The following is a 26,855-nucleotide window of genomic DNA, read 5'->3' as shown; positions in this document are numbered from 1 at the left end:
ACTTTTCTCTTGACTGTTGTAATAGGAACAACTTTTTCTCTTGACTGTTGTAATAGGAACAACTTTTCTCTTGACTGTTGTAATAGGAACAACTTTTCTCTTGACTGTTGTAATAGGAACAACTTTTCTCTTGACTGTTGTAATGGGAACAACTTTTTCTCTTGACTGTTGTAATGGGAACAACTTTTTCTCTTGACTGTTGTAATAGGAACAACTTTTCTCTTGACTGTTGTAATAGGAACAACTTTTCTCTTGACTGTTGTAATAGGAACAACTTTTCTCTTGACTGTTGTAATAGGAACAACTTTTCTCTTGACGGTTGCAATAGGAACAACTTTTTCTCTTGACTGTTGTAATGGGAACAACTTTTTCTCTTGACTGTTGTAATGGGAACAACTTTTTCTCTTGACTGTTGTAATGGGAACAACTTTTTCTCTTGACTGTTGTAATGGGAACAACTTTTTCTCTTGACTGTTGTAATGGGAACAACTTTTTCTCTTGACTGTTGTAATGGGAACAACTTTTTCTCTTAACTGTTGTAATGGGAACAACTTTTTCTCTTGACTGTTGTAATGGGAACAACTTTTTCTCTTGACTGTTGTAATGGGAACAACTTTTTCTCTTGACTGTTGTAATGGGAACAACTTTTTCTCTTGACTGTTGTAATGGGAACAACTTTTCTCTTGACTGTTGTAATGGGAACAACTTTTTCTCTTGACTGTTGTAATGGGAACAACTTTTTCTCTTGACTGTTGTAATGGGAGCAACTTTTTTTGTGTGAGAAAAAAATGAAATGTTCGCAGCAAGAGACGTCTTATTTTAACACGAAGGTAATTTTTCGATGATCACTTGCTCACACGTTGGCGCTCACTATTCATGGCCGCACTGTCACCATGTACCTCATATATCACTCGTTAATAGTACTGGCCAGTGCTGCCTCATCCTTTATCAGGCTCAATTTGATATGCGACTTTTTTTGTTACCAGTATGAATAGTGAGCTCTGTTGTAAGGAAACACTTCAATATCGGCCTGTCCAATCTTTTATTTTTACTTTAGACCTTTTTGACGGGAGACTTTTTACTATGTGATAAAAAAAAATGAGTTCTGAAGGTGGGAATGCAGAAAAAACGCTGGCGTGGGAGCATCCAGACCCCGCTCGTTGAGCTTACAGCGTTCACCCAGGCCCCCCTTTTTGGGTGGATGGCAACTTGCCTCCCCAAGACTACTCCCAAGAATATCCCCATTAAAAGCCTTTTTTATTATTAAAATTATCAACAAAACATTGTTTTCGAAAAGATTAGGACTAAATGGATTAACTTTAATGAACATTTAATACGTAAATTTAGATTCTTAACATATTGTAAATATTTATGCAAAAATAAAACAGAAGAATTTTGTTATAGCTATGTCCTTAAGGTTCTTTACTTTTTCACTACAATCTAAAAGGCATTTCCGGACTCTGTTATGAGAGCCTACAAAGCGGCACTTTCAAAATTCTTCTCGTTTAGGGGGGGGGGAGGGGCGACACAGGCAAAAGTTTGAGATCCATTGAACAAACCTGTTTTATAGGAAGACGGAAAAATGGGCACACACACACAAAACATGAAGCAAACAAAGTAGCGAAATAATTATTTCATTAACACTTTTATTAACAGATTTAAAAAAAAACAGCTTTAAAAACTGAATATATTAATTCTAGAAACAAAACAATGTGTAAATAATTTTGATAAAAGCATTCCTAATAATTCCACTCCTTTTTTTAAAATTGTGTTTGTGAATGTTTGTTTTTAATTAGAGTGACTTGTCAAATACGCCATGTTTGTGTGCGAGCCCACAGAAACGTACTTGACCTATTTAAAATTTGGTATTTTGGATGAAATAAAGGTTATTTTTTATTGTATAGAATTAGGTTAATTTTTTTTTATTTTGTCCGTTAAGGGAACTAAATATGATTAGATCACTAACACGAAATGTTGGGTGTTCGACTCCCGTGGCCGACACGAATCCCGTAGTCTTCAGTTGGGCCCAGGCAATACAGCAAAAATAAGTAGGCTATTTTGAAAGGAATTACTTTAATGAGTGTTGCAATACCACTACAGTATACAAATTTAATACATTACCTTGTAAAATGTAATTGCGTCTGTTTCAATCTGTGTATAGGCGAACGATCAAGTGATCTAGAATGTATCCAAATGTTTCTTTTCTAGACATTACATCCACAAAGACATGAGATCACCAAAAGGATCTTTTCCTAGACTTAGATAATGTCACTAGATAATTCACCAAAATAAATCAATCCTATGAAATAGAACAAGCAACACCCACGCATGCACATACAAACCACTGTTTAGAATCGACTTGTGTCTCTGAGTCGCAAGCAATGATTTCCTAATGCTGTAATGATCTTTTTTAAAATCCAATAATAACTTGTAAAGGTCAAAGTTAAACCACTTCTAAAAGCTCGTGCACACATGTAGCCACACATACACACATTGACGTGTGAACTTTTTGTGACTAAGTGAATAAACTTCAAAGTATCAAAGAAAAAAATGTCGTCAAGTTGTGGATGGGGCGAGAACTTCCAAACAAATTGCTGATTTTGGGATGAGGAGAGTATTGAAACATAAGCAGGCCTAGTTTTTAAGTAGTCTGATGACCGTTTTCTCACTCTTGAAGCTACGCCGATGAAAACAATGTAAGTAGCCTAAATGTCGACATTTGTATGTCGCTGTTTGAAAATCTTCTTACTTCTGCTGGAGGTCATGTGACTTTCACTACAGTAATTGTCAAACAGGTCTGCTTAACGCGCCTCCCTGGGGGAGCGGGAAAGAGAAAGGATGTCAGTAAATGTCTTTGTAAGTTGTCCTCAATGATCCTCAGCGTGTTTGCAAACATGAAAACTTGGCGGGAATCTTCTTTCTTAGCGTTCGATTTGTAACTTTTTGTGTTTCTTCTTCTGCCTTGGTCAGTGTAGACAGAAGGACATGGAGTAGAGATTAGGTTAACAAACTCAGCAGGGGAGAGAACAAAAAAAGATTGTGAGCCTGTGAGGTGAACGAAGTAGGAGATAATAAGGGATACAATCACATTGTAATATATATATATACACAGTGCTTTTTTGTGCCAAGGTGTGGTGGAAGTACGACCACGTTTCACTTTATTTTATTTTTCAATCGCTCTTTCTTGAAAATGGGCGCGTCATTAGCGGCCCCCGAAAGGGGAAAAGACGCTATTAGTTTTGTGCAAAATGTCTGTCCGTCTGTCCGTCCGTCCCGTTTAGATCTCGTAAACTAGAAGAGATATTGAAAATCCGACTTCACAATATTTTAGACCATTCAAAGTTCTGATGCAACGGCTACTTTTTTTTTCCTTAAAGCGAAAATTCTAATTTTTAAAATTAATTATGCAAGCAGTTTTTTTATAAAAAAAGCTAATTAGTATGCATTATATGTTAGACCTAATTTAAGACGAATAATAATCTTATAAACATCATTTTCGTGAACATCTTTTCTATATAGAGTTTTTTTTTTTTTTTTTTTTTTTTTGAGGATTCGAATATGAGATTGAGCCTTTTCAAAACAATTAACTTGTTTAGTTCGAACCGAGGGTCCCGGGTTCGAATCCTGGTGAAGACTGGGATTTTCAACTTCTGAGTCAACCCAGCTCTAATGGGTACCTGACATTAGTTGGGGAAAAGCAAAGGCGGTTGGTCGTTGTGCTGGCTACATGACACCCTCGTTAACCGTAAGCGACAAAAACAGATGAACTTTACATCATCTGCCCTATAGACCACAAACTAGTTAGGCCAGGTTCACATCTAACTTTACATTCACTTTCACGTATCCTTTGATCTGTGGGACGGTTGGGGCACTACACAAGATCTGTTAACCTTCTTTCTCCATTCTTATCTCACATTTGTCTTTGATATAATTTCATTCGGATTTTCTTTCTGAAAATATTGAAGCCTACCTGGGTGGATCACTGGTCGTGCGGTTTGCGCGCTGGACTGTCGTTTGGATTTATCGACGATCGAAGGTTCAAACCCTGCCTGCTCCCATCCCCCGTCGTCCTGCGGGAGGTTTGGACTAGGAAGTAAACTATCTTCAACTCTGAAGGATTATCCGAATTATGTAAAACATTTTACTTCGGGTGCCGATTTTGAGTTTGTGTTTCCACAGAAACTGTCTTTTGTAACCTTGTTTTTAGCTTTAAAATAGGTTTTATTTTGTTTTCTACTAAAGGCTGACTTCACCCATCCTCAGGATACCATCTCGATAGATTGTGTTCTGTACTTACAATCGATAGCCTATCAATTGTAGTGATGTAGATTAACAAAAATTCACTTTTTTTACATTACCCTTATATTTATACATGTTAAATTTTTAAAGTTTTTAATGGCATTTAATTTTAATTGTATTCTTATGAAATGTCATTTCATTTGCCATTTAAATAAAAAAGTGAATATATTAAATATTGCTCATTTCCTATAAGATAAAATGATCAGTTGATGAAAATAACAGGGTATGAAATGACCGGAGATGAAATAACCGGGGGATGAAATGACCGGGGATGAAGTGACCGGGAATCTATATAAAGTAAAGTTCCCCTTTCAGACCTTGTGGTCTATAGGGCAGATGATGTAATGGTCATCTGATTCTGTGGCCCACGGTTAAAGAGGGTGTCATGTGGCCAGCACAAGGGCCAACCACCTTTACGTTTCCCCAACTAATGTCAGGTACCCATTAGAGCTGGGTGGACTCAAAGACGCCCAAAAATCCCGAAATTCAAAATTCCAATCTTCAGCAGGATTGGAACCCGGGACCTTCGGTACGGAAGTCAAGCGCTTTACCGCTCAGCCACCGCGCCCTCGGGAACCTATATATATATATATATATATATAGTAAAACAAAAGTCGAATAAGTAATTTAGAAAATGTATATGTTTCAAGCAAAATGCGAAATGATGACGACCTATAGAATACTTGACGTTTTCGACAAACTACGAACAGAAGAGCTTAGTACATTTGAGTCTGCAGTGCTAAAAAATGCAAAAAATATATATATATATATCATATCTTTTTAAAAATATAACTTATCAATACTTTTACTTTAAAATTTAGGCATTTTTCTTTTTAGCGGCCCCCGTAAGGGGAAAAAGCCGCTATTAGGTTTGTGCAAAATGTCCGTCTGTCCGTCTGTCCGTCTGTCACACTCAGATCTCGAAAACTAGAAGAGATATGAAAAATATTATTTCATCATTAAATCCGGCTTGAAAAGTTTAGGTGCAACGGCTACTTTTGGTTTTCTAAAAGCAAACCGTTTAATTTATAAAATTAATTATGCAAGCGATTTTTTCATAAAAATACACCAATTCTAAAACAATTACGTAAATGTAAGGGAGGCAATGTTACAATATGCTAACAAAGATGGACAATTTTTGTGTATTTTCAGTATCACTAAGTCAAATATATTTTTAAAATGTACAGGAAATGTTTACAACAAATACAAATAATAGTTAAAGACGTTTTTTCTGGTCAACTAGCTGCTAAAATTAAAAGAAAACATTTCTGTTTGTTTATAAAGGCTAATAATGCACTTTGTATGTAAATATCACGCACATTTTTTTAAATGGACTTTTTATGCAGCGATTTTCGTGCAGTAGCGTAACGTCGCAACATGATCAGGTGCTAAACCAATTCCTTAAACTTTTTTTAAAAATCAGATTTTATTTATTTTTTGTTTAGTGCCCCCATCCGAATAAAAGAAGATTATTTTTGTGCGTTTTGTCTGTTGGTCGGTCTGTCCGTCACGATTAGATTTAAAAAACTAGAACTCTAAAAGCTATTGAAAATCTGATTTACCCTTTAATGTTCCTCCCATAACATCTCAATAGTTTTAAGTATCTAAAATTGATTGTTCCGGATTTTTTTGTGCAAAACTAATCAACGCCAACAAATGTTTGTTTGCTCTTCTAACTTATATTACATTCAATTTCCATGCTTAAACGTTGAAGAAACACATTATCAATAATATGTTGTTCCGTTTTTTATGTAAATAGCATATTAATGCTAAATCATAATCTCTAGACTGACTTATATTTCATTAAGTGTAAAAATGTTCCGGATATTGTTTTATAAAACATGAATTATGCCTAATGATTGTTTGAAATCGCATAAGGCTTTTAAAAAAAGTAATTTACTAGAATTGATTACTGAAAATTACTTTTTAGACATTTAATTTTCTTGTAAAACATAACATCGAAGTTTTGTAATCGATAAAGAAAGTTCCGGATTTTGTTTCTTACAAATCGTCGCCAGAAATTTCCGAATTTATTTAAAAATCTACTAACGCCAAATAATTGTTTGAACTCCCTCTTCTAATTAATAAACAAATAATCTTCTCATTTACGAAATAATGTTTTTACGGATTTTTATGAAAAATATTTTAACTCACTACTCTCTTATAGTACATTTAACTTTCTACCTAAAACATTAAAAAATCTAATTATCGTTAATATTATGATCCGATTTTTAAGGACAACAGAATCCAAACACCAAAGTAAGGTATGAAAATCTCTCCACGTGGCTGTAGTACATCTAATTTTTATACGAGACCATCCAAAAAATTTAATTAACGGTATTACATTTATCTGAAATTCTCTTTTTCTTTTACTATTTATACAAACATCCGGAACAATCTATTATATAAACTTTTCAATTGTGTTCATACCTAAAAATTATTGCGATGTTTTGAAACGTAAAATAAAGGTTAATCAATTTTTAATAACTTTTAGTTGTTTTTTTTATATCAAGATAACGGACAGACCAACTGACAGACAAAACGCAAAAACAATATGGCTTTGATCCTTTTTAAATAATATCTATTAGAACTCAGTGCACCAATGTCTATGAACCCTCGTTAAATATCTCGTGTAAATAAAGACATTTTTTTATGCTACCGGTACTAGCCTATTGTGAGGTAATGGAATTTTTTTTCTTTGACGTCATATGAATGGACTCTTTAAATGTAATGTTAAAAGAACGCACTCGGTGCACCAATGTCTATTAACCCTCGAAAAAATTGCTTGTATTAATGAAAACATATTTTAGTCTAACTAAGCCGTGTGACGTAGTGTTTTTTTTTCCTTTGACGTCACATGGAATGAATTCTTTAAATGAAATGCTAAAAGAACGCACTCGGTGCACCGATGTCTATGAACACTCGAGAAATGGCTCGTGTTGATAAAGGTGATTTTTAGTCTAGCTAGGCCGTGTGACGTAGTGTTTTTTTTTTCCTTTGACGTCATATGGAATAAATTCTGTAAATGAAATGCTAAAAGAACGCACTCGGTGCACCAATGTCTATGAACACTCGATAAAAGGCTCGTAATGATGAAGGCGATTTTTATTCTAGCTAGGCCGTGTGACGTTTTTTTTTTTTTCCTTTGACGTCATATGGAATGAATTCTTTAAATGAAATGCTTAAAGAACGCACTCGGTGCACCAAAGTCTATGAACACTCGATAAATGGCTCTTATAGATGAAGGCGATTTTTAGTCTAGCTAGGCCGTGTGACGTAGTGTTTTTTTTTCCCTTTGACGTTATATGGAATTAATTCTTCAAATGAAATGAAAAAAGAACTCGGTATAGTAATGTTTATTAAGCCTCGTTATTTGACTCGCGTTTAAAAAAGGAATGATATCTTGATTTAGATCTAATCTAGATTTTTTAAACTAGATCTAGATTTTTATTACAGTATATCTAGATCTGGATTTATATTCTAATTAAAATTATTTTAGAGTCTAGATCTAGAATTTCTAGATCTAGTTTAGACTAAAATAGACTAGATTAAGATGTAGAATTTCAATTTCTAAACTTAAAGTGTAAAAAAAAAGTGTAGATTTTCATTTCCAAACGTTTTGATCAATATTGTAATGTTTTAATATACTAAAACTAATCTACTATTTTTTTATTAAATTTAAATTTAAATTTACGGCAAATGAATCTTTGAAACATTATTACTTTTGACCATCGGATGGCTGCCTGGTCGTGCGGTTTGCGCGCTGGACTGTCGTTCAGATTTATGGATGTCCCAGGGTTCAAACCCTGCCCGCTCCCATCCCCCGTCGTCCTGCGGGAGGTTTGGACTAGGAAGTAATTATCTTCAACTCTGAAGGAACATCCGAAACGTGTAAAACATTTTACATCAAAATTAAATCACCTCTTGAATATTATTTGCGAATATGCAGATCCGACAGGGATCCGACTTCGACGAGGGCCGCCTCTGAGTTTGTGTAACACAAACTCTCTTTGTAATCTTGTTTAATATATAGATAGTGTACTCCTCTACAGATAAAAATCTCTAATAAAAAAAACTTTGCAAAAATCTTAGCAATTCTTCCAAAACATTTTTTTTGTTCTTTCATTGCTACCTGTCCTTTCTACTTTGTACCATTGGAATGTACACCAATAGAGAAGTTGGTGGATGTCATCTGTTCTCTTAGCAACTCTTGTTTGTTTGTTGTTTTAATATATTGGACTTACATACGGACTAAATGCATTTTTTTCCTTTTAAATAAGAAATAAACACTTTCTTTTAATTGTTAGTATATTGTAGAACACAAAATACTTAGGCCTAATTTAGTAAATCAAATATTTTTGTTTATAACATAATTTTAGAAAACAACAAAGCCTTTTTCATAAATATGTTAAGACAGTGATGCCCAGACTTATACAGCCTGCGGGCCACATTAATGAAAAGAAACAGAAAAATGAAATAGAGACTAAACCATTTTAAATAGTTTTATACCGTGGATGCAGTAGATCTACTTACAGCCATAAGTCAATTACGTAACAAGGATTTCAGGAGTCTTGTAACTAAAAAAGTTTTTTTTCTACTTAATTAAGTGCTTGTAAACATTGTTTTCGGAAATGTGCAAGGTTAATGTAGACAACAGGGCATAGAAATCTATTGTCTGTATTGCTCGAAATTTCTCAAGCAGGGAAGTCTGGCTTTGAAAGTCAATCAGTTCCAATAGTAATGATTTCACAATCTGCTGCTCTGTCATTGAGTTTTGAATGGAGATTTTCACCAACATCGTCCACTCTTTTTGCAGTTGTCATGTCAGAAAGGATGCACAGCTTCAAATGCATTTTTTTTTCTGGCCAATTTTATTCCATCACTGCTAGCAAGCACATGTTAGTGCTTCATTTCCCATCTTAAAATGTGATCAACTCTGTAGCCTCCATTACAGCCGATTCATTTTCTTGACTTCCAGGTAAATATTTTCATCCCTCGCTCAACTCTAGACGTAACTTAGCGACTCTTTCCTTAGCGGCTCAAGCTGACAGTGCCTCCATATTTTTGTAATGGTTTGTTTTAGAATGCCTTTTATGTTATGTTCTTTAAAACAGCCACACTTTCTGTACAAATCAAACATATTGGCTTGGTAATTTAGATTTAATAAAGATCTGTCTACTTGTCTTGGAAGTTTCAACATCCAATTATCTTTTCTTCGACATTAACGTACAAGTTTGACATGTTACCTATCATGTTGATGTCAAAAGTACTCGAACCAAAAAGATACAGAAAAGATGCGCTGTGATACACACATGAGATGTCAAGGACACAGCTAACTCAAGACAGCCGCGGCATCGTCCGAGACTCTAAAATAACTGTCGATTCTTGTCGCCAAAAAAACTAACTTGTGTTCTTATAGAAAAATAAATTACATGAATAACTAGAATAGCTCTCTCCACCGCCTCTCTTTCTTTAGCTCTTTCTACCACCATCTTTCTTTAGCTCTTTCTTCTGCCTCTTTAGCTCTCTCCACCGCCCTAGCATTGAGAAAATAATTTTTTCAACCTTTTTTTATTTTCTACATTTTGTGCTGATGTTTTGGCGGGCCTGTCAGAACCACGTCGCGGGCCGGGTATGGCCCGCGGGCCGTAGTTTGGGCATCACTGTGTTAAGATATAAGATTGTAGCCGCCCACATTAATACAGTCTCTCTATTTGTTAGTACATGGTTATAAAAATTATAATTTTTATGAAAACCTACTTGCATAAGCAATTCGAAGAATTAAACGGTTCACTTTCAGAAAACAGTAATGTACACATGTCCTTCTTTTTCCGGACGTCTGGTAACCCTACTGTTTGGAATAAATCATACTAGTCCACCGGCGGCGTAGCATACCCCGCTATTTTGCAGTGACGACTTTAGGCCACTGCAACCTATGCGACCTTAGTGGGCCCCGCACTTTTATAGGACCCGTGCTAATTTTAGGTGTATAAATTATTAAATTAAACCATTTTATAACTTATAACAGATTTGCTGCGGCCTCCTGTCGATTTATACATATAATCCCTACCCAAACTTGGCCCCGCGAAATCCGTTTCGCATAGGGCTCTACCATGGTTAAGTCCGATTCTGCTATTAGTGACGGATGAATACTACTTCCATTCCTCCCCGCCCCTCTTTTTTTTTCGCCTCTAAAATTACCCAGGATGACTACCTCCGTCTGAGTTGCAAAAATAAAATAGTGATCTTTGCATGGTGTCGAAACTCTTGAGTGTGCTCTATCGCCTCGATAGTTACTACAGAGTAGATTACTCCCCCCCCCCCCCCCCCAACACCTTTTTAACGTGAGGTAGAAATTTAAAAAAAAAGAGTGATATTTCCTCTTATTTTGTGACTACGTGTTCTCTCCCCCCCCCCCCCCCACCCTGTTTTTTTTTCGTGGGGTGACTATCCGCAGAAATAATAGAGTGATCTTCCCATTTACTTCTCGTCTGACCTTATTAAGGAAGAAGAGAATTATATATAAAAATGCAACGCTTAATTTACAGACTTATGTATTACGCGTTAAAATGGGCTGAGGGAGATCACTGCGGAATTATGGAGTACGGCTCGAGTTGTCAGCATTGGGTTTTTATTTTTTTCAAGCTGACAGTTTCACGAATACTTTGTTAGAGTGATTTAGTGAACGCCCGTACTTTTCGTGCAGACTAATCCAAAGCACATATATATATAATAGGTCATTTAGAGACACAGAAGAAATGTGTCAGTTGTTCGTAATTCATTTGTATCCAATTCTTGGCATCCAACTGAGAGTATGGTAGAATAGGCCTCTTCGAAAATCAGTGTCCTTTAAAGCAATGTTTCTGACCACATTTTTTTGCATGAGACCTGGGTGCTAATTCCGATGCTTCTAGGGCTCCTCAAACTATTCCATCAAAGGTGCCTTCGCTTCATACCTTTGACATCTGTGCAGGATAGGTACTTTTCCAGTATCCGAGTTGTCCGCATAGTAAAGGTGATCTTGCAAGGATGGCGTAAAGAAAGTGCTACACGGAAGTGCTATAAAAACAAGACTACAAGGAAAGTTTGTGTTATCACGCAAACTCAGAGGCTGCCCAGTCGGATCCCTGTCGGATCCGCCTATTCGCAAGGAATAATCAAGACGTCAAAAGTCAAAAGTAATAATATTTCAAAGATTCATTCGCTGTTGTAAAAAAGATTTTTGTTTCTGTTTTACATATTTCGGGTGTTCCTTCAAAGTTAAAGATAATTAACTTCCTTGTCCAAACCTCCCGCTGGACGACGGGGGATGGCAGTGAACAGGGTTTGAACCCGGGACCGTCGAGATAATCAGTCCAGCACGATAACCGCACGACCAGGCATTGCTGTTAACTTAATAAGAAACTAATAGCCTATTAATGATAAAGAGATATATTACACATTACGGTATGACAACTACCGGATATGTACATTATGTCAGACGAGAGATTTTAGTTCATCTTTTGGTATTGGTTTGTAATGGAAAAAGAAAAGAAGAAGAGAACAGGTACTGAGCTTGTACTTCCACAACGTCTGCTCGATACTCATTTTTAGCGGCCCCCGAAAGGGGAAAAACACTATTAGTTTTGTTTGGTCTGTCAGTTCGTCCGTCCGTCCCGTTTAGATCTCGTAAACTAGAAAAGATATTGAAAATCCGACATCATAGTATTTTAGTCCATTCAAAGTTCTGATGCATCGGCTACTTTTTTTCTTTTCTGAAAGTGAAAAATCTAATTTTTTAAATCAATAATGTAACAGTATTTTCATAAAAATACACCTTATTCACAACTATTCACTATTAATAGTAACAAACGCTTTAGTCTTTTTAGTAAGGGAGATTTACATTTACCATATTTTTATCACATTTATGCAAACGGTTTTAGGTTTTTTCTTTAAAAAAAAACTTTTTCTACAATTGTATTGCTAAGTTAAATAATCTCTATCATAATAATTACTACATTTACACAAAAAAAAGTTTACATTTTTTTAAAGAGAAAAAAATCTATTTAGTATGCATATAAGTGGAACATAATTTAAAACACAATTAATAAGTAGTTTTTCATATTATTGCGTGAACGGCACACGGACTCTATCCCTCTGTTGGACTACTAGGCGTGTAAGCCTGCTTAAACGAACCGTTCTGTCTGGAAGAGGTCCAAGTAGATATATCTGGCACTCTGTCGCCGAAGTCCGAGCACACCGGGAACCCCCGCCATTTTCCTATGTTGTACCAAGCTAACCGTGCAGGATTCGCCATGTAACGGTCCCTTGAGAAACGGCGCATGGATTATCGACAGGGATGTGGAAGCTCTCTTTCAAGTCCGCACCGTGTCGAAGGAAAGTATCACTATTCAGATGATTCATACAAAGATACAGCAGTCGAAAAAATGAAAATATCTCTTGATTTCCTTGATTTATAACTCTATAACTGACTCCTAAAATCTGTCTTAGCCATTTTTGTTGAGCTAAATTTAGTGTTTTTCGATTTCGGTAGATGACTATTCACTGCAGTTTATTAATGGAGCCCTGCCACTGGTAAAAATGTGTAACTTCTCTTGAATATGCTCTTGGAATTAAGTGACTGTAGTTTGCTTTAGATTTTATATCGAAAAGAGAAGTTTTAACGTCAAAATCTTCTGTTGGGGGTTTTCCACATCAAAATGCTCTGTAGGGGGATCTTAAACTCAAAACCATCTGGAGGGGTTTTAAACTTTAAAAAAAAAGCCATCTGTAGAAGAAGGGTTTAAACTCAAAACCCCCGATTAGCTTGGCTACGCTCAAATAATTTTAGTGTGTAATTTGCTTTTTTTTTTTTATATTGAAGATGTATTTTTAGCACCAAACCCATCGGAATGGGGGTTTAAACTCAAAACCCCTTTCGGCAACGTTCATAGCATTTTGAGTGCGTAATTTGCTTTTTTTCTTACACTGAAGATGTATTTAAATTTCTCCTCAAACCCCACTGGAGGGGAGTTTAAACTCAAAACCCCTTTGACTACACTCATAACATTTTGAGTGTATAATTTGCTTTGTTTTTATTATTAAAGAGATATTTTTTACCTTCAAACCCCGCTGAAGTGGGGTTTAAACTCAAAACTGAGTCAAAACAATTTAGCCACGCTCATAACATTTTGAGTGAGTAATTAGCTGCTTTTTTTATATTAAAGAGGGGGTTTATTGTAAATTTTAGACGGGGTTTTCAAATCAAAATCTTCCTTAACTGTGCTCTTGGAATTAGGGGATTTTCGTTTGCATTTTTTTTTGTTTTGTTTTATAGAAGAGGGGGAGTTAACTGCAAAAACCCCAGGTAGGGGGTTTAAAACTCAAAACCCCTGGTAGGGGGTTTTAAACTCAAAACCCCTAGTATGTTTTTTTTAACTCGAACCCCTCTGGTAGGGGTTTTAAACTCGAACCCCCCCCCCGGTAGGGGTTTTTAAACTCGAACCCCCCTGGTAGGGGGGTTTAAACTCAAAACCCCCTGGTAGGGGGTTTTAAACTCAAAACCCCTTTGGTTGTGCTGGGGCAAGTGATGGTTCAGTATTAAAATCTCACCTAAAATAAACAAAATCAAAGCAAAAAATCAGTCACTAAATTCCGACTCCCCCCCTTCTGGGGGGGGGGTCATTTCGGGGGGGGGGGGGGTTGAACCCCAACCCCCCCCCCCCTGGCTACGCCCATGGTACAAAGGCATTCTTTGCTCTCTGCACTTTTCCTGAAGTTGACGGATGGAGAAAACCATGTCAATTGTGGATCTCCCTGAGCGAAAGCCGCACTGTGATTCTGGATAGACTCGATCAGCAAGTTTTTTGTAGCCTGGGAAGTATCACTCCAGCAAAGACTTTGCCTCTGCTACAATGCATAGGAGAGAGATTCCCTTGTAGTAGTTGTAGTTGTTGCAGTCGCTTCTGTCACCTTTGTTCTTGTACTGGGTGATGATCTTTGCATCCCGCAGATCCTAAGCACAGCACCTTTTTGCCAACATTTGCAGACCAGTTCATGTAGAGGTTGGCTAAGTGTAGCTATAAGCTCAAGTTAATCAAAAACTATCTCAGGAGCACAATATGGCGCAAGAAAGGCTTAGCATGACTTTAATGTTAGTGGAGTCACAAATAGGCCTACTAGACACTATAGATGTAGATGATGTTATAGATGTCTTTGCTGCACAGAAAGCACGACGTGAAGCGATATGAATTGAATTTGAAAGGTGTTATTTCGCCCATGAACAACTGTATTATTCATTAATAGAGTCTTAATGATTATTTCTTGTTAACTTTACTGATATACTGTATTAATTTGAATGTAGGGTTATATATTTATTAAATACATTATCTCATGTCATGGTGTCGAATATCAAAATGCAAGGGCCCCCAAAGAGGTCAATCCGCTCGGGCCCTCAAATCCATAGCTACGCCCCTGTCAGAGGCGTACCCTTGTGACATAAGCGGCACAAGAGAACTGTGCAACCATTGAAGAAGCGTGTAACGAGGGCAAACTATAGCTACAGATCGCTGTTTCAATTAGCTGTCTGTAAAAATCAAATCATCATTCTCCATTGTAGGCTAAATAAAAATCCTTTCCGCAACGTTTTCGTTGGAACCAAGTTGAGTCGGTTAGTCCTAGATTTTTACATCAATACAATCGGAAACATTGCTGTTTTTGTTGGGTTTTGGGGGGGGGGTAATTATTATTATTTGCTATTAACTTTATAACAATGAGTTGTACAGTTTTGACAGTTTTTGATTCTCGAAAAGATCCACTGCACCGCTCATTAATTTTCGGCCATTTTATTTGTTTTTTGTTTTGATCCCTTTCTTTTTTATTTTATCAAAGAAGTAAAAACTTTTTTATTTTCATAAACAGGAAAACGACACTCGTTTGATACAGCCATTTTGCCAACAGTTAGGGAAGTGTTATTAGATCTAGGTCTAGATCGATCTTATGTAGACTCTTGTTTTACGCATAGTCATAAATATAGATCTAATTACAATTTAATTGAGTTTAGATATCTAGAAACTAACTTCTTTATATAAAGAAATGACTGCTCATGATCAGATTCGAGCTATGCTCGATGAATTAATGGGAACAACTCGCGATGGTAATTTTTTTTTTTAACTTAAAATATTTTATTCATAATTCAGTGTCTACTCTGAGTGTCTCACTAGAATAGATGTCGTGTACTGACTGACTGTCTATTGACTACTACTACATAAAGGCAAATAGACTGAGACTATATCGAACTACCGTAATTTTCTCTAGATCTTACATGTAGGATTGTAGGGAGGTGAAATAAAAAATTAATCTTTGAAAAAACTATTTTTCGTTAGTACATCATTAAAATACTTTGAAAGAACTTTCCATTGGCATTGGTGTTTAAATTATGACTGTATGTTTAATAGTTAGAAAGTTAGGATTTTTTTGTGTCGTTTTGGCTTAACATTCATTGGTTGACATGGAACAAGTAAGATGAGAGCGTCTCGCTCGCTAAGCCAGCGAGACACACCCCCCGCTCAAAAAGTTAAAAAGTTGGAATTGAGTTTCGTAGACAATAGATCTACTTATTAAATAAGAAATTTAATAGTAGATCTAGTATTGTAGTATTCATAGTGAATTTCTAGCTCACAAATCTGATTTCATTTATAATTTATATTTATGAACTTTACTTGTTTAAAATGTAAATATTGATGAAATAAACAAATTATTGGGTCTAGATCTTCAAGAAATTTCAGAGAGGCGGGGACAAAATGGCGGCGTTGTGATGGCAGAAAATAACAAAATATTTAAAAAGTGGGATCAAAATCGTCTGAAACAATTATTTTTCAAATGCACTTTAAAATTCATGCAACGACAATTAATACACAAAAACTATCCAGAATATTAGGCCTTACATGACGAAATTTCCTTATCAAAAACTCACAAAAAACTGTAAATACCATAGCCCACAATGCTAACCGTATTTTCAAGTTTTTGAGCGATGCGACAGAGATATTGCGATAAAACTTGGTAGAATTATTGCCAGGCATGATATCTAGCATAAAAAAAAAAAGAATAATGGGGCATTTTCCTGGACCTTGTATTGCTAAAAACAAAAGAGTATTTTTGATAATAAATTTAAAAATGATAAATAACTTTTAAAAAAAAAACTTAATTAAGCTTTAGTTAGGCCATTGTCTAAAGTAATCGATAACACAAGTTTAAAACTTCTCACATTTCATTCGTAAGTGTAATAAATTTGCAAGTGAGGCCTATGTAAAAGAAAAGTCAAAATCGCAATCTCAACTTTTTCTGTCGTTTTTTACTTCCGCACTTCCGGGTTTTATCGCCTAGCTACATCATGATCATGTACTGATGTAGGGAGGTGAAATAACAAATTTATAGATCTATTTGAAAAAACAATTTTTTATTACTAGAGTCTAGACATATTAAAATACCTTAACAGAACTTTCCAATGGTGTATAAATTATGACTGTATGTTTAGCAGTTAGAAAGGTATGATATTTTTGTTATGTTTTGACCCAACACTGAGCCAATGGAACTTGAATGTGAGAGGAGAGCTTGGCTAAGCTGGGCGAGACACTCCTCCAGGTCAAAAGTTGATATTGAGTTTCATGGATGATAGATCTTCTTATTAAATAATTAAATAAGAAATTTAATATTAGATCTAGCTTATTCTGTCACAATTCTGATTTCATTTATATTTATGAACTTCACTTGTTTAGAATTTAAAATGTAAATATTGAAGGAAATTATCAGGTCTTGGGCTACAAGAAATGTCAGAGTGGTGTGGACAAAATATGGGCGTAGTGATGACAGAAAATAACGAAATATAAAAAAAAATTGGGATCAAAATCGCCTGAAACAATTTTTTTTCAAATGCGCTTTTTAAAAAATTGCAAGGTAAAAACTTTTTAAACAGTATCTTGATCTATAGCTAATAATATCTGCTACAAGATTATAATTTCCTTTGTTGAGGAAACACAATTCCTTCTATAAAAAAAAAATGAAATGTCCATTGAGGTCAATGTTATTTAGTTTTTTCAAATTTGTAAGATGTCGATCCAAAAATTGGTAGGAATATAGCCAGACACATGTACTATTAGCAGAAAACAATCAACACTTTAAGACTTACCTGTAATGAGTATCAGTAAAAATAAAAATGTATATATATAATTATAAACTTTCAATGCAAAATATTTAAATAATTTATTTTTTTTAAATTGTCAAAGACAAAAATGTTCTCCATCATCAAAAGTAATCGAATTCACTCCTTTTAGCAATGATATGTTAACATATACTGAGCATAGTTGATTTCAAAGACCTGTAGCAGTAAGGGAAAACTCTTGTATCAAGATTTTACGCCATTTTTGGACAGTGGAATTTCTGGAATTTCACCTCCCTACATCATGTTTACTTAACTTTCTTCTTCCTAGACTAGTTTTAAGTTTAGTAATTGAGTTTGACAAGATGTTTTTCTTACTTAAGAAGAAAACAAATGAAAGTGGCTAAATTAGTAATTCAGTGTTTTTCAAGCATTTTCTAGTAGTCCCCCCCCCCCCCTTTCCTAGACTAATCCAATCTTACATGTTGGAAAGCAAAATATCAAACCCAAACAGATTCCAATTAAAGCTCAGAATCACTATGCCTGGTTGATGACCTTGCTATTGCTCCCCTTTTTTTCTCATACATCACACATTGATCTTGATCTTTGATGTAGGGGTCTCATATGGTATAGTCTATTGATACAGCCTAACCTTATAATAGAGCATTACTAAAATACAGAGTCTGAAACAGCAGATATACAATATGTTTACAAGTGTATTCATTTACTTTTTTAACTAATTAGATCTATGTTCAAGTCCAATATTAAAAGATGCACAGAATAGTTTTGATTTTAAGTATTTTTACATTTAATAAGCATTTTTTTTAGCTTTTGTAAGGTATGCATTATAGTATAGTAGAGGTTTAGAACAATTTAGTAGTTACCAATTATTTGAATTAATATTTAAAAATCTTCCTCAAAGTCCTACTTGGATTTTAATCGTCTGATAGATTTTCTGAATTTATTATTTAGTTCATGGGATTTTAATCTGAAGTAAAGTCAAGTCAAACTGTATGTATTTATAGATTTAAGCATTGTAAATGTTCCAAGGAACTGAAGAGGACAGTTCAGTTGTATGTATGCACATTAGATTTTGTTTTGAGCTCTGCAAAGTTGTTGTTTTTTTTGGTCAGACATTTAAATAAAATTATATCCTTAGATAAACTCAATTAAAGTTTTTAAAATATACTTTAGTTAAACAGAGCATATTTTAAAATTTTTTTTTTCTTGTTAGCTTACTTATGAAATGAGCAAACCCACACTTTTAAAAATTTTCCACCCATTTTCACCCATCTCCCATCAATAATCTGGCTTTTTTTTTTCTTAGTCTAGATTAATAAAATGAATCACATGCAGTGAGAATTAGAATTTTTGGGCAGTTTTCATTACCTGGGGCTACCAAACTGGTTAAAAATATGCTCTGGTTGAAATAGGATTTCGTTAAACGTTTGTAGAGCTCATGATAGTTTAGCAAAGAACTGGCCAGGTCAGTCTCCAGTAGACTTTCCATCGGAGTCACAGCAACATGTATGTATACCTCCCTAACAGTTGCTTGGGTTTTATTTAAAGATGTACTGACGTTTTTGTTTTTTCTTCATAACTTTTCATTGAATGTAGGCGATAGTGACAAGTATCGAGTGAGGTTTGATGACCCTCGGGTATGTAAGAGCTTCCTACTGAATTGTTGTCCTCATGATATTCTGGCTAGCACGGTGAGTGGTTGTTTTGGCAAGTTCTTGGCTTGCCAGCCCTCTTTTTATCATTTATTTCCTCCAAGCAATTATTTTAATTTCATTTTTTTCTCTTCATTCCTCCTATAGCTTCGAAAATGCTTCTTGGGATCAGGTTGGTGTGTCATTCTGTAACATACATTGACATGCTAGGATTGGGTACGTAAGAAACCGTGAGTTGGACCCATTTTGAATCGCCATCCTTTGTTAAATGACTTGTATATGATTTCTTGGTCTGGACCTATCACATGGTTGGGCGTGTGATAGATGAAACATTGTTCAACTGTTGGTGGGAAAACTCATTCTCTTATCTATTAAGATTTCACATGTTTACTTTGTCACCTGGTAAACATATACCTCTTCTCCTGACAACTTAAGATTTATGCTCTTATAATGCAGCTTTTGCTTACTTGGAGGAAGAATTCATCTCTTGCTAGGATTTTTTATAAATGAATTATTATGTTTGTATTATCTTAATACTACTCAATTCACATCAGTATGTAATTTATTACTGACTGGTGTTAATTTTGAAGAGTCAATAACTTGTGGATCCTAGCTAATAATATATGAAGAAACCTATAAAAATGTATACATTGATAAATAGACTTGTTTCTTCTGTACTGTAAATTTTGTTAGATATTTTTAACTTGTTTTCTTTTTCAGATATAATTCTTTTTAAAAAAATATGTCTTATGCATATCCATGTGTTAGTCATTCATGAATTTAGTGATTTTATGAAAAATTAGTTCAGAAAATTTTTTTATCATGCCTTTACATACATACTATTTAAAACTTATCATTATGAATTTTCTAGGAAAAGAACGTTTGCAAAGAGTTCAGTTGATATGACCAAAACAATTGTGTGATATTAGTAAACTTCCATGCTTTTCCCCCCTTCAAAATCATATTTTTCTCTCCATATGAAGTATTTAGGCTTTTAAGGAAGACCGCAATGGGTGGTGGGATAAAATGGTTATCCCTGACATATCAGACAATGTCCCAGGTGCTAATTGTTATTTGAGTGTGACAGAATCTGCTTAGCTAAACAGGCCAGATCTGGCAAAATTTGTCACAGTTCTTGCATTGGAAGGATGAAACAGCTTTCCTCTTTCCCTTAAGGTCACATTATCCCTTTTGATCTCTGTAAGAGTTGTGCCAGCTTACACTATCTGTCTCATTGCTCTCTTCTTAACATAGTTTTGTTGATAGTTGTGATACTGCAGGCATCCCTATCGGTGAGTGTTGGGTGCAGTGGGCATGTCAAACCAAAGAAATCTTTCTTAATATTTAAAGTGCATAGATATTATGTGTATTGGCCTGTTTCAAAACTTCTTTGTCAGAGACATGACCCTTGCAAGAAATTCATATTATGCTTCTCAGACTTCAATCATTCATCCAACAGCAATATATTAACAATGATCACACTGACCTATTGTAGATCTTATATCTGGACATAAGTGTGAGTGATTGGAAACAGATTTTTGTTTTCTGCAGCTATGACAATTTTCTGTGGCTGTATCTGCAAATATCATCACAGCATTCCTTTCTTTGTATGTTGTGTTTGTTCTATTTTGTGGAAGTTTTTTTTTTTAAAAATATTTCTAGTAAGGATCAATAAAACTGTCTTAGTTTTAGAATGGACAAGACTTGCTAGACAGACTCACCCCAGTTAGTCACTGTTAACCATTAATGTGTCCAGTAGCACATTTCCAGTAGCAAATAAAGCATCTGGAATTTTCCAACTAATTTGGGAAAATTTTTAAAATGTATAAGATGACACATAAAATATGTTTTAAAATAGTAGGGCCGATCTTATTTGCTTTTTTTTAATGCTCTTTGATGCTACGGAAGACTATGATTAGGTTTAACTAGAAATTTAAGCATCATTGTATGTACATCAGTGTATAGAAAATTGCCTAGCTTTTTTTTTCAGCTTGTTGATTACAGTCTGGCTATAGATTGCTAGTTATTTGTCTTAAAAAGATGAGGCTATGAATTACAATGGTTACTATAAGGTCACAACTGAACCATCAGCTTATCTCTGTGGTTATATTTATCCATTTTTTTTTATTCTTCAATATTCCCATAGTGATAATAGATGTTAAGTATCCAGACAGTGTCTTGGTGTGTATGAAAATATCTGCCATTAGAGTTGAAACACTTTTAGTTATAATCTTGCAAATTGAAACCTCAGCATTTTGGGTTATTATGATTACGTTAGAGAATAAGAACTCAGTTGCACTGTACAAGTAAATAACTTTTAAAAAATAAATGGACAAAGTTTTAATGAAAAGTAGAGGCATAGAGGAATCTGGGCAAAAACTAACCTGTGTAAGTCTACTGAGTTTTACATTCCAATATTGAACATGTAATTCAGTTTTTCAGAAACGATTGTCAAACTAACAATATTTTTACATTCCACATCTCAAATTACTTTAATAGTCCACAATTTAATATTGATTTATTGGTACGGTTTATTCCTTTATTATTGAAACACTTTTTTTTTTTTATTGTATTAATTTGTTTTGGGAGAATATGCTTCCATGTGCAATCTTTTGGGGTTTTAAGCACAGTCTAGAATAAATTATGCTTGCAATCTAGGGTTAGACTGTATTTTTAATATTTTACTAAAATAATTTGCAATAGTATACTTATTTATAATACATAAATATTTTTTTTTTTAATCAGAATTTTGTGTTTTGATGTTTGAAGTATATTTGTTCTTATATTAAAACAAATAGTTCACTTTGCATTTTAAGTCAATAATTGCTAATCTTTGGAAGATATTTTGAATTTGTTTGTATTGTAGCGTATGGATCTTGGAGACTGCCCGAACATACATGACCTGGCTCTTCGCGCAGACTATGAGCTTGCTGCCAAGTCAAAGGATTACTTCTATGACATTGATGTAAGTTGTTTTTTTATCTCATTGGTGTGTCAAATGTTTTTTTTTTTTTAAGTTCTTTAATAGTCTCTTTAATACAAGATTTGTTTTTTGTGTTTTTGTATATATTTTTTTTAAAATTAGCTTCTTATTTCATTGTCATTGTTTATTGAACAGGCCATGGAACATCTTCAGAGCTTTATAGCTGACTGTGACAGAAAGACAGAAGTTGCTAAACGTCGATTAAAAGAAACTCAGGAAGAACTGAGCGAAGAAGCTAATAGCAAGGTTTGTGAACAAACTGCTCAATAAACATTAAATTGTAATATGAATTTCTAGAGCATCATTCTTATCCATGGTAGCTTTTCATTATTGAACATTACATTTTTAGGCAGAGCAAATTCATGCTCTTGGTGAACAGATTGGTACACTTATGGCAAGAGCAGAGGAAATTGCTACTGCTGGAGAAGTAGATGAATCTATCAAAATGCTGGAAGAAGTGGAAGCTCTCAAAGCTAAGAAAAGTCAAGCAGAGGTATGTGATTTCATGTCAAGATCGGGTCACTTGTCTATTGTGCCATTGTATTTTAAACAATGAAACAATGTTAGCCCAGTGCAAAAATGTATGCAAGTTAATTGAAATTGTCAAAATTAAGAATTAATTAGCTTTTATAAAACATTTTAACCTTTGTTACCAAGCATTAACTGTGTGGGCTTGTCATTATGATAAACAAACTTGGCAGAGTAATAGTGAGAGTCAATCCTCTTTTGAATCTTTGTTTCTAGATTGAATTCAGGAATTCCATGCCAGCTTCAAGTTATCAGCAACAAAAATTGCGTGTGTGTGAAGTATGTGGTGCTTATCTGGGCATCCATGATAATGATAGACGATTGGCAGATCATTTTGGAGGCAAACTTCACCTTGGCTTTATTACAATTAGAGAAAAGTTGGATCATTTGAAGGTAACCTTTGAAGTTCAATTCCAACAACCATTAGGTTTTATTGTTATCCTTGCAAAGTAGCTGAGCTGTGTTCAATGTATTGTTATGGTTGTGTACATGATATTAGGCTGAGTCTTTATTGATTGATAAAATTGAACTATTTGTTTACTGACAGGTTCTGGTCTCTGACAGACGAGCTCAGCGTGAAGCACAGAAAGAAGAAATAAGACAGAGAAGGGAAATGGAAGATGCTGATAGAGCAAGGGGTATGGCTGCCTCAGACCGCAGTCCCAGTCGGAATAAAAATACATACGATCGAGATGCTGATAGGGGTGGGAGAGATAGAAGCAGGGACAGAATTAGAAGAAGATCCCGTAGCCCTGACAGGCATAGGAGGAAGCGAAGGTATGTACCTACGAAATAATTTATTATACATTTTTTAAAAATGTATTGTCTGTTATTAGCTCTTTATTTATATATATATATATATATATCCTGGGTACATCAATGACTACATAATTTTAATTTAATTTCATTGTAAACTTAAAATCATTTTTTGTATACAGTTAAGGTTGTTGTAATGAAGGACTTGAGTGCAATACATATTTTAATTCTTTCTCATGTTTGAAGTTTAAAAGTGTTGTTTTTAATTCTTGTCTCTTCTCATAACAAATAATTGGATACAAGAAAAAAATAGAACTTAATATTTTAACAAATAGTAGCACTAGCATTAAAGAATTTGAGTAACAGCAAATGGTGCCTTTTAAAAGAAGGGTTGCATATTAATAAAAGGAAAGACTTGGGGAGTCATGAGAGAACAATAAAGTCTACTGATGGCTTCATGACACAAGTTTTATTCCTACTTGGGATACTTCAAGAAATAGGTAGTTTATTGGTATTTGGTTTTATTTCTTTTTTAAGCTCAAGGTCCAGAGATCGCAGTTCCAGAAAAAGATCAAAGCGCAGTCGTTCCCGGTCCAGGCGCTCTCGCTCTGGTTCTAGAAATGGGTAAGGAAAGTGTCATGTTTGAATTAAGAAAAATGCATTAAACATAATCTTGTTTTACTATATTATAAGCAGTTTTAATTAAATAAGCTTGGTTCATTATTTCAAAAGCTTCAATTCATTATTTCAATTGCAATACTTAAAAATATGTTGTTTTTTTGTTTTTAGCAGAAGGCATCGTTCACGCAGTCACTCTAGACGTAAGCATCGTAGGAGAAGCCGCTCAGACAGTCGGGGTCGCAATGATCGGTCACGTTCTGGGTCAGGTGAAAAGAAGGCAGAATGATGATATTTCTTATGATAAACTTTGGGCTTAAGTCTTCATTTTTTTTAATGTCATGAAATGGGAAGTTTTTATTCAATTTACTTTTGAGATTTTACTTATGTATAGAACTGGTAGGATTTTGTTTATGGTTCATTTTTATATCTGGTGATTAGCTTCTTAAAGGAATTTATTTTAAATTGAATATGTCCCATGTTTGATGAATTAGTTTCTGGATTACATCCAGCTCCTTTCCCCCAATGTCCTATTTTGTTTTGTTGGTTATTTTCTTTGATTGTACTTGTAAAAGGTCAAATAAAAGATTGGCTTCTTATTTTGTTTTTTTAATATATTTACAGTGTCTGTTTTTTATGTCTTGATCATTGGCTTGCTAATGCTGTAGTTTTAGCAGCAATTAATATTTTACTATACATGTAAGGATGTGGGGATGTGTAGCTATCAAGGGGGCTCAAATCTGAATGCCTGACTTGAGCTGAGTCGTAATTGCATAAAGGCAGTATGAAAACCTCATAGGTACTAAGACTAAGACTGCTTTATTGATCCTTACGGAAATTTGTTGTGATTACAAGGACTCGTTTCTCATATAAAGACAACACAACAGAAAAATACACATAAATACAACAGACAACATAAAGAGTTCATTCAGCGACTACACACAGGTATCTTGGTGCATTTCATGTTCCCTGATCAATGAGTGGCGGTGATAGAGTCTGACCGAGTGAGGTACGAACGAGTTTTTGTACCGCTCCGTTCTTGTTTTGATTGACAGCAGTCGCCCACTTCGCGACGACCTGGCGTAGTTCTGATGGAGCGGGTGGCCGTTGTCTTCCAAGATTTTTTCGATTTTTCTTAGGCACGTTTGTTCAAAAAGTTCCTTTAAATGTGGTAATGTTGTGAGTGTAATTTTTGATGCTTTTTTAATGATGTTTTCTAGACGTTGCAACAGTTTAGATGAGGCGTTGCCTTGCCAACAACTTATTCCGTATGTTAGCAGATTTTGTACTGTCGCGCCGTAAAATGTCTCAAGGATCTTCTTGTTTAATTTAAAACTGTTGAGTTTGTATAGAAAAAAGAGTCGCTGGGCTGTTTTCTTTGTCAGAGTTCCAAGGTGGTCTTCCCATGAAAGCTTGTTGTTGATGATAATGCCTAGATATTTATATGCCTTTACTTGTTCTATAGATGTAGTGTTTATTTGCAGTTCACGTATAGTTTGTTTTTTCTTTCTAAAATCTATTATAAGTTCTTTAGTTTTTGTTACATTCAGTTCTAGAAAGTTGTCGGTGCACCAGTTTGTAAACTCTTCTATCGAGCTTCGATACTGAGTTTCGTCTCCTGAAATAAGACCGACTATGGCAGTATCATCAGCGAATTTAATGAGTTTAACTGAGTCATAGATGCTTCTTATGTCATTAGTGTAAAGAGTGTATAGCACAGGAGAAAGTACACAACCTTGTGGAGCACCCGTACATAGTACTCGAGTTGACGATTTGGTGTTGTTGACTTTAACATACTGGGGCCGTTGGGTTAAAAAGTTTAGAACCCATGCTTGCAAGTAAGGGCTTACATTTAAGTTACTCAGTTTGTTTATCATTAGATGTGGCTGTATGGTATTGAAAGCCGAGGAGAAATCTACGAAGAGGACTCGTGCATATGTTTTGGGTATATCGAGATGCTTATAAAGCTGGTCCAAAAGCAATAGAATGGCATCCTCAGTTCCTCTAGCTGCTTTGTATGCAAATTGATGAGGGTCTAGGCTGTTATTGACTTTTGCTACAAGTTGTTTAAGAATATATTTTTCAAAACATTTCATAACAATAGGTGTTAGTGCTACTGGGCGGAAATCATTTAAGCAATCTATTTTTGGTTTCTTAGGCACTGGTATGATTTCTGAAGTTTTCCAGATGTTTGGAATTACGCACGTTTGCAATGACTGGTTAAAGATATGACAGAAGATAGAAGAAATTTGCTCCGCACATAGCTTGATCAGCTTGCCACTAATTTTGTCCGGTCCACAAGCTTTTGTTACGTCTACTCTCTTAAATAACAATGTCACTTCATCCTCCGTTACAAAATTGACGTAGGGCTCTTGTTTTCCTTTGGACAGAGTGTTGAAAAGTTCTTTGTGTAGTTCAACAAAATCTTCTTTGTCAAAACGAGAATAGAAGTAATTTAGTTCGTTGGCGAACTGATTCTAGTCTGATTCTAGTCGGTCTAGTATAAAAATTTTCAACATTCTTAACAGAATTACATATATAATTTTTTTTTTTTTAAATTGATCAGAGGGGCATTGAAAAAAAGTTATGTTAATCCTTTTTTTTTCCCCTAGGCTGTAGACTTCTGCAAAAGAAAAACTAAATTTGAATATAAATACAGTAAATTGAGTAAAATACAGCAGGTGTCTTACACTTTATGAAAAGTTGATTAGAGCTAAATGGTCGTTGTTATAGAAATATTAGTTTCAAGATGGGAACCAATTCAGTCTTCTGAGAGCTTTGTAATCACGTTAGACACAGGTACAGTAAGAGTGGAATGAAACTGCCTCGTGTTGACTGAAGAGCCTGATCCTTCCTAATGAAG

The 26,855-nt window shown here is 34.8% G+C and overlaps 2 protein-coding genes across 4 annotated transcripts in view; one reads left to right on the top strand and one right to left on the bottom strand.

Moving 5' to 3' along the window:
* Positions 1-2,693, bottom strand: part of LOC106079747 (chitotriosidase-1-like) — a 174,250-nt gene extending 171,557 nt beyond the window's left edge. The window contains exon 1 of the mRNA XM_056020174.1: positions 2,122-2,693. The gene's annotated coding sequence lies outside the window, so the exon portion shown is untranslated. The remainder of the gene's footprint in view (positions 1-2,121) is intronic.
* A 12,513-nt stretch (positions 2,694-15,206) lies between these two features.
* On the top strand, positions 15,207-24,591 carry LOC106061848 (putative RNA-binding protein Luc7-like 1). Of its 3 annotated transcripts, none has more exons than XM_013220067.2 (9): positions 15,207-15,433; positions 19,052-19,146; positions 21,974-22,072; positions 22,226-22,336; positions 22,440-22,583; positions 22,835-23,011; positions 23,166-23,395; positions 23,912-23,998; positions 24,167-24,591. In XM_013220067.2, the coding sequence occupies exons 1-9, from the start codon at positions 15,373-15,375 to the stop codon at positions 24,279-24,281; spliced, it is 1,119 nt and encodes a 372-aa protein (XP_013075521.2). In that variant the 5' UTR covers positions 15,207-15,372; the 3' UTR covers positions 24,282-24,591. The 3 variants fall into 3 exon arrangements, with proteins under 3 accessions (XP_013075521.2, XP_055876150.1, XP_013075522.2); XM_056020175.1 differs by having other exon boundaries at positions 15,208-15,433; positions 24,164-24,591; XM_013220068.2 differs by lacking the exon at positions 19,052-19,146 and adding an exon at positions 19,255-19,323 and having other exon boundaries at positions 15,209-15,433; positions 24,164-24,591.
* The last annotated feature ends 2,264 nt before the right edge of the window (positions 24,592-26,855 follow it).

This window comes from Biomphalaria glabrata, chromosome 2 (assembly GCF_947242115.1).
Source record: "Biomphalaria glabrata chromosome 2, xgBioGlab47.1, whole genome shotgun sequence".
Lineage (NCBI taxonomy): Eukaryota > Metazoa > Mollusca > Gastropoda > Planorbidae > Biomphalaria > Biomphalaria glabrata.
The sequence above is the reverse complement of the archived record's forward strand: the minus strand, read 5'-3'. Positions and strand labels throughout refer to the sequence as shown.